The 8,683-nt window shown below is 47.7% G+C and overlaps 1 protein-coding gene across 2 annotated transcripts in view; it reads right to left on the bottom strand.

Annotated features, from left to right (window-relative positions):
- The window catches only part of CRY2 (cryptochrome circadian regulator 2), a 53,002-nt gene extending 44,808 nt beyond the window's left edge, over positions 1–8,194 (bottom strand). For both annotated transcript variants that reach the window (XM_054524437.1, XM_002821831.5), the window contains exon 1: positions 6,833–8,194. In XM_054524437.1, coding sequence (XP_054380412.1) covers positions 6,833–7,110 — 278 coding nt within the window. In that variant the 5' untranslated portion in view covers positions 7,111–8,194. The remainder of the gene's footprint in view (positions 1–6,832) is intronic.
- Between the last annotated feature and the right edge of the window lie 489 nt (positions 8,195–8,683).

Consider the following 8,683-nt stretch of genomic DNA (forward strand, 5'->3'; position numbering starts at 1 on the left):
AGATGGGGTTTCACCATGTTGGCCAGGTTGGTCTTGAACTCCTGACCTCAAGTGATCCGCCCTCCTCAGCCATCCAAAGTGCTGGGATTACAGGTGTGAGCCACCGTGCCGGGCTCTGTGTCCCATTTCTAAAGATTTCTAGTTGCACACCAACTCTGCTCCAAGGGCTGAGATTCTGCAAGCCCTCAGGAGTTTGGAATCCTTTTCTCTAATAGCAATGTGACTACAGGTAATCCACTGGCATTCTTATCTTCTTCTTAAGGAACCCACAGGTCAATCTGCATATGTCACAGATACCTCTGAGGCACCTGCTGTCTACCCCTTGGGTCTCCACCCATCCCCAGCATTATTCTCTGTCAACAATAGGAATGGCACGTCACAGTCACATTCCCTGACTACTGGAGGCTTACAGAAGCAGTGACTATTTCCAGGCTGCCAACTAGAACCAGCCCCCACTGCTGCCTCTGACATACACAACTTGACACATTCCTACGGCCAATGCCACCGACCCACATTCTAGCATGGGCTGAGCCCTGGGCTCGGCTCAAAGCATCATGTTTGCAAAAGAGCATGAGGAAGACTCTCTGAGAGGTTGGGATGGAAGACTAACAGGTTGAATGCTGCTTTATGCAAACCAAAAGCTCCACCTCTGTGAATTTCTGTTTTTGAAAAATTGACACCTCCAGAAAAGGAACAGGGAGCTGCAAGTGCGTCACTTGTGTTGGCCTCCCCCAAGCCTCACCACTCTTCTGGAAGGAAAAGAAGAGAAACCAATGCAAATGGTCTCATGCCATCTGAAACCTGGACCCTGCCAGGTAGAATGCCTAGGGCTAGGAGCAGTGATTTAAATTCCATAACCCCAGGACACAGGGTCCTCCATCTGCAGCTCCCAGGAGTGTCCTTGCCGTGCACTTTGGGGGCCTTTTCCTTCACAGTCCACCAGGCTGCATAGGACTTTGATTTGAAGCTATAAATAAGGTTGGAATGCACATGAAATCTAGGTTCCAGAACATGTAGCAATCTGCCTTCTATAGAACTTTATTTTTAGACCTCATTTACTAAAAGGAGAGATTCCTCGTAGCATCTCTAAAGTACAGCTAATCCTATGAGAGCCCTTTTCTTCTTTCACAAGAGAAGTTTATAGCAGGAAGCAGAGATGTGAGGCTGGTAGAAGGCCCAACTCTGAACCCAGCAACTAAATAAAAATAATGATAATAATGGCAATGACTAACATTTAATAAGCATTTACAATGACAGGCACTATTCTACTTGTTTCACATGCATTATCTCATTTAATTCTCAAACAGCCCAATCAAGTAGGTACTATTATCATTCCCATTTTATAGATGAGGGAACTGAGGCATAGAGAGATTATGAAACTTGTCCAACATCATATACCTAATAAGTGGCCAGAATTCAAACCCAGGCAATCTGTCAGGCTTGACATGTTCGTTTTTAGCCAGCCACTGCCTCTCAACAGAGCACTGAGGCTGTGCTGCCCAGGGCTCAGCCATCAGGGAGCACCGCAGGCCAACTCAAAGGCCAGCAACACCTCTGCTGCCAGATCTTTCCTCCTCTGAGTGTGGTCTGACAATCAGCAGCATTGGCTGTGAAACACCCAGGAGTCTGTTGAAATGCAGAATCTCAGGCTCTAACCCAGACCTCCAAAATTAGCATCTGTATTTTAGCAAGATCCCCTGGTGATTCATTTGCATATTAAAGTTTCACAAGCACTACTCTAGAAAACTGAACTTTACTTCTAGCCTCTGTTACAAGTTGCCTTTCTTTGCTTCTAGTTTGTTTGTACTAAACTTTCTCTCTTGGGCATCCATATTTCTGCCTCCCCTTTGGCCTGCTAGAAATGCTCTGCTTCTTCCAACTTCCCGCCCGAGTCAACCCGGGAAGGGAGGGCTCAGGACAGCCACCACACGGAGGCAACAGGCAGAGATGTGAGGAGGGTCCCCAATATCTCCAGACTCCAGGCAGCCAGAGAATGCAGAGAATGAGAAGCCACCACTAGGGTACTACCTTTGAGGCCTGCCAGGTGACAGCTGTCCATCACATTTGGAGCAGTGCTGCGACTGGGCAAAGGCTCAGTGGGCAGGTATATGCATTCTTTCACCAGAGAGAACCTTGGGCCTTCTGTGGTCCCTTAGAACCCTCCTCTTTACTCCAATTTCTCTGTACTCCAATGAGGGGAGTCTGAAGGAAACTGGCCTGGGCATTGGAGGTGGTGGTGTTGGGGGCTGGCACTTCACCCTTGGCAGCTCTTAGCTGAGCTCACATGGCCAAAATTCAGAGCACATGGTCCTGGGAGAGCAAAGCTTACCCTTTGGATTAGACAACATGTGCAACTGAATTACATTATTATGTAAGTGCTCTGGAGCCAGAGGCAGGCAGAACTGGAGAAAACCAGACTGGGATTTCCAAAAATACAGAGAGGACACTATAACTCAGGGACTCTACAAGGCTAGCCTTTTAGAATAAAACAAGCAGATCCTTTGATTAAGTACTCATATTTAGGGAAGGCCTTCTCTAGCAATGGCTGATCCTGTGTTGAGGAATATTTTATTTATTTGTTGTTAATAGGGGGAGGGAGGATAACAGTGAATTCTTTTGGGTCCAGGCTGTCCTTGACCAAGTTCCTGTGCTTCAAGGCAAGGTTATCTAACAACAATGATGATACCATTGGCTGGCACAGATTGGCTACATAGGATATTAATAGAAATTAATTTTTCCTAAGTAATTAAGAGAGCTTAAGCCCCATGGAAAAGGATAACCTAAACTCACAATCTCTGGCAGGGATTTATTTCTAAGTATCTGAGTGATATTTAGAAATACTTAAATATTAAATTCTTATTATTTTAAAAATATATTTATTCTTTCCTAATTTCAAAGAGAAAGATGAAGGTTTTTATCCCCTTTGGCAAACAGAAACATTTCCTTGGCAGCAGAACGGTAAAGTGCTTCTCTCAGGTACCAATGTGAATAGCTCAGAGAAGCTCCTGTTTCCCTGCCAGTAGACTATAGTTCTCAATCCACTTCCCAACAGTCCAACAGTGTTCAGCTCTCAGCATCTGGGAAGAGAGACACACTTGTTCTCATGGGGCATCCTGGGAAGTTCCCAGTTTACCTCATTTACCAATTCTGAGAGAAATGGGCTGAGAAGGAGCATATTTTATTTCTACAAATTCCCTCTGTCCCAGAAGCTCCTGAAAGAGGCGCAGCACAGAGCCGGGTACAAAATGATTTAAATAAAGTGGAAGAGGAACTGTTGCTGACACCTACCCAAGTTGCAGTGGGGAGAGAAAGGTAATGAAAAACCACAGCGGCCATTTTAAAATCTAGGAACTGCTCACATCTTCCTTTTCTTTATCTTCTTGCTGCAGTACCTCCTTCTAGATGCAGCAAATTTGGGGAAGGTGAGGCTGGGTAAAAGGCGAAAGGGCTTAGCCAAGTAGCACTTGGAAAAAAAAAAAAGTCCTGAGGCTCATATAGCTACAATTAGCCCATAAACTTTCCACCATCACCAAGGCAAGGACTATGCTAGGCTGCTTCTTGCTAATCAGTACGTGTATTTCTTGGTTGCATTTCTCTGTCCTTTTTTACTCTTAGTGCCATTCATAGTTATTTTAATCTGATTTCATCTGCAGAAAAACATTGTGCGGGAGTCAGTGTAGAAGGAGCAGGAGGTAAATAGAGTCACAGATTTTGGGTCCTCCCCTCCTTGCAGATGGTCCCTTGCCCTTCCTAGGGAGGCTTCTGAGAGGCAACTTAAGCAGTTGCAGAGCTAGGATGTTATGCTGCAGCACAATTCTCTTAGACTACTCTTGGAATCCAGAAACAACCACGGGATGATTACACATACTACAGTCATGTCAAGATATGGCTGGCTCCAGCCCTCCCCTCTATCCCCAACTTTGTGCACAAAAGAGAATGCAGCTCTACCTTCAACTGATCCAGGAAGCAAGCAGAATGGTGGAGGTGGTAGGAGTGTGTCTGTTTCCAGGCCCAGGAGCAGTTATCATATTCAATCTGTTTGTGTTACTTCATCTCTTTCTTCTGAATGCCAACATTAATTAGACTTCCTGCCAATGCACTGCAACATACTTCCTAGGTTGCCCGTCTCAGGACTGAGGTTCTCTAGTCCAGTGCTTCTCAAGCTTTGCTGCAATAAGAGCTTTAAAAACCTTAATGCCCAAGGCCGGCCACAGTGGCTCACACTTGCAATCACAGCACTTTGGGAGGTTGAGGCAGGTGATTGCTTAAGCCCAGGAGTTCAAGACCAGCCTGGAGAACATGGTGAAACCCCATCTCTACAAAAAATACAAAAATTAGCCAGGCATGGTGGTGCATGCCTGCAGTCCCAGCTACTTGGGAGGCTGAGGCAGGAGGATCGCTGAGCCCAGGAGGTCAAGGCTGCAGTGAGCTATGATCATGCCACTGCATTTCAGCTTGGGTTGTCACTTGAGCAGGACCCCGTTTCAAAAAAAAAAAAAAAAAAACAAAAAACAAAACAAAACAAAAAACCCCAAAACCTTAATGCCCAGGCCATAACCCAGAACAATTCTAACAGAACTGGGGGAAAGGGGCTGGGCACAGTGGCTCACGCCCTGTAATCCCAGCAGTTTGGGAGACCAAGGCAGGCAGATCACCTGAAGTCAGGAGTTTGAGACCAGCCTAGCCAACATGGTAAAATCCTGTCTCTACTAAAAATACAAAAAAAAAAATTAGCCAGGTGTGGTGATGGCCGCCTGTAATCCTGGCTACTTGGGAGACTGAGGCAGGAGAATTGCTTGAACCCAGGAGGCGGAGGTTGCAGTGAGTCCAGACTGTGCCATTGTACTCTAGCCTAGGCAACAAGAACAAAACTCCGTCTCAAAAAAAAAAAAAAAAAATAGAATTGGGGGAAAGGGGCCCAGGTATCTTTTAAAGACCCTTATGGGATTCCAGTGCACAGCAGCCAAGATTGAGAACCACTGCTCTAGTCTGTCCCCTTATTTTATGTTTCTCATGGCACTTCGTTTCACTACATTATGGTTGTTTGCTGGTCTTCCTTCAATAAAATGTAGGCTCCAGGAGTTCTGGAGCACAGACACATCTGCTTATTCACTGCTGTATCCCTAGCAACATCTAGAGCAGTACCTGGCAGATATTAGGCACTCATTAAGTAATCAATTAATATCTGCATTCCTACACAGCCTCTGACTTCAGGATTTGACTCAGGCATCTGAGCCACATTCCTTTTCTTCTTCACTAGATTGATAGCACGATCACAAAACGATGACCCACAAAAATCCATAAACACCTGGTTCCTAGCAAACTGGAATTTAATCAATAGGAATTTTATTGTTGATTTTTAATCTTCCCTATCAAAAAAGAGTAGGCAGTACTATGCAATGTCCCCCAAAACCCAATAAAAGAAGAAACTCTGTGACAATGTAATAAGAAGGTAGTCGGATTCCATTTGCCTGGCTCTGACTGGTGCAAGGCAAAGTCTGAGGCTTGGCTTAATGTCCGCACTAGGGATGGTCATTTGATGATGCTTGTCAAACCCAACCTCCTATCTATAGAAAACTGGAGCAGAGACAGAGCAATAAGGCAGCCTGAAAACTGTGGGCAGACTCTCCACGGGACTCTTTAGTTGTTCCTTCTGGGCAGGAGGGGACACTGAACAGACCCACTGCTAGGAGTACTCACTCTCTTAGCAGGGCACACACCTTGGAGAGAAAAGAATGGTGTGCCGAGAGCCACGGTATCCTGGAAATAACCCTGTCCATCGATGCAACAAGGCCACAAGCAAACATTCCCCAGAACAATGCAAACAAACCGAGAGACTGCCACTAGGTGTTCTGAAGAGCGATGGGTACATTATGTCTCAAAACTCTTTAGTTTGAATACTGTTTACAGTGAAAATACACTAACGACCTGTTCATCTTTTTCCGTGATCATGTCGACTCCATCTCCTGGGGGGTCATCAGAGGGGCCCTTGATATCATGGCTTTCCTGCTCCCAAACCTTACCACAACAGTTCATAAAAGTCTCATCTCTAATGGTTCAATTGTCCTCTTAAAACCAGGACAAGAGGATGACGGGATGACACTTTGGATTCTTTTAAATTTTTCTATCGAGGTCAAAGCTCCAGAGCAGGGCTTAAAACATTTTGGAGAATCCCCTGGATTCTCTAGAGCTTTTAACACAAAGCGACTCCCCCTGAAGACGCCTTTGGCTTCTTTATTTATAATATAAGGGAGAAGACCTTATTTAATGCTAAGCCAGGGTCACTTGACACCCCTAGAGGCAGGACGGTCTGGGTGCAGGGTAGCCAGGATGAGTGGTAGGGCGGATTCAAACGAGCCAGAGGCTTAGGAGTGATCTCCCCGAGCCCAGCAATAGGCTCTTTACTTGAAGAATGCGAGCAAAAACCCGTCCCGCCCTCACACTACAGTATCTTCCTTCCGCCCCTCCCTGAGTAGACCGTAAGAGCCCTAGACCAGGAGCCCCTGTTCTGCCACTCACTGGCTACAAGCCCTTGGGCAGGTCGACTTTGGGTCTCCAGGGCTCAAGGGTCTCATCTATACAACGGGGATCATGATCTCCGTTCCACAGGCAGTTGTGAGGCTCAAAGGGGTAACAGTGCGAACGCGCTTTGTCAGAGGCTGAACCCTGGCCCACCGGCGCTTTAGAACCATGACGAATTACTTCCCCGGTCTCGGCTTCTCCCCTCTGGCCTTCCAGCCGTGGCGGGGTTGGGGGGATCGTGCTGTTTGCCGGTCACCCCAGGGTCAGGGTCCTGGCTGCGTCCCCGCCACCCCGCCCCGGGTCCCCTCACCTCCATCGGTTGATCCCGACTGAGGAGGAGGCCGCGAACCACGGGTCGAGAATGTAAACGCAGCGCACGCAGCGCGCCCCGCGCACGGCCGCCAGCAGCGCCGGGTTGTCGTGGAGTCGCAGCCCTTTGCGGAACCAGTGCACTGAAGAGGCGCCGTCCGTGCCGGGAGCTGGCGCCGGGGCCACAGCTGCCGCCGTCGCCACAGTCGCCGCCATGACTGTCCAGACTCCTCTGGCCACCCCCGCTCCGCCCCGGTAGGCGACGTGGACCCCGCCCATAGCCCGCCCAGTGACCTATGACGCCGCAGCTTCTCCCTTAGTCCCCGCCCAAAGGCCCCCCAGGGCCCCTCTGCCATTGGCTGAGTGCCTCCCGCCCGGCGATTGGCCCAGAGGCGCCGGAACAGGCCCCGCCCCCTCACGTTCCCACCATGTGTGGGTCCGCCCGGGTGGAGCTGGCAAGCGGACAAGTGACGCAGGCTGGGGCTGTCCGCGGAGTGCCGGGAGTGGGCCAAGTCTCGAGGGACAGCGGATCTCTTACATACGTCCTGTTCAGAGCCTGCTTCTAGAAGAAGCTGCCTGGGCTGGTAGGGGTTGCTGTGACTACAGCCAATGACTTGTAAGACTGACAGCTGACCTTCCTATTATCACCAACATCGTCACCATCACCATCTACATCATTCTACTACAGCTGCCATTTATTAAGTGCACTTTATATGGCAAGAGACATGATCGTCTCCTTACGTAGACGGTCTCATTTACTATTCTCAATTCAGCCCAGTTACATTCATTTAGCGAACCCCAGTGAAAAAGCTGCTGTTGTTTTCGTTTTACAGATGAAGAAAACGGAGGGTGCCGCAGGTTGAGTGACTTACTCAATATCATAAAGCTGCTAACAGGATTTCACCCAGATTATTCTGATTTCGAAATTTCTGCTTTTATCCACGAAGCTATACTTCTCTTTGTGCGAAGATCCTTGGTAATTCCAAGTGGCAGAGTCTAAGGATGGGGAAGGAGTGCCCTAATATGGAGCAGTAGAGGATTTGGGAGTAAGGACTCGGAATGTGGGGGACTTGAATTGAGATCGTAATTATGCCATCAGATGAATTTATTTTCTTTTAGTCTGTTTAGTAGATCCAGTGTGTGCAAAGCACTGTACTGGATTCTGGGTAGAGTTCAGAGATGTGGAGGACACTGTCCCCATTCTTCTGGGACGCCAGGTGGAACCCTCTTGGGCTAAGATGGCTTAGTCAAGCTGCAGCTTTGGGGTTATCAGGTGGAAAACAGTCTGTTTCAACTTGGCCCTAGGTTGAGCCCATGCTTGGAACCCTTCCTGGACCTGGGACAGAGTGATGAAAGCATTTAGTAATTTAGTCTGCAATTTAGTGGCATTAATTGGCACCACTCTCTAAACCAGTGTCACTGCAATCATAGGCATTCTCTGTCATTTCCAGGGCTTTTCACAAGCTGTTCCAGCAGTCTAGATCACACTCCCTCTTCTGTCTTTGTTTCTAACTCCAGTTTGCTGTGTATCATTGTTCAGTATAGATGTCATCTTCTTGCTGTCTGATCCCAACCTGAATAGTGCCCCATCTTATTCTGTGCTTCTTTTTGGTCACTTGTCTTGGCACACGATACTGGAATTTCTTGCTTAAATGTCTTTCTGCCCCATTAAAGTATAAACTCTTGGAGAGCAGGGGCTGTGGCTTATTTACAGTTGTATGTCCGAAGTCTAGCTCAGGGCTTGGCACCTAACCCTCAAGGATTATTTGAGTAAAAATTGAACTAGAGTCTCATATTGGCAGGCTCTTAAAGGTTTATCCTAGTCCCCTTACCTGACCCTTTCCTTATTTTT

The sequence above is a fragment of the Pongo abelii genome, chromosome 9 (genome assembly GCF_028885655.2).
Source record: "Pongo abelii isolate AG06213 chromosome 9, NHGRI_mPonAbe1-v2.0_pri, whole genome shotgun sequence".
NCBI lineage: Eukaryota > Metazoa > Chordata > Mammalia > Primates > Hominidae > Pongo > Pongo abelii.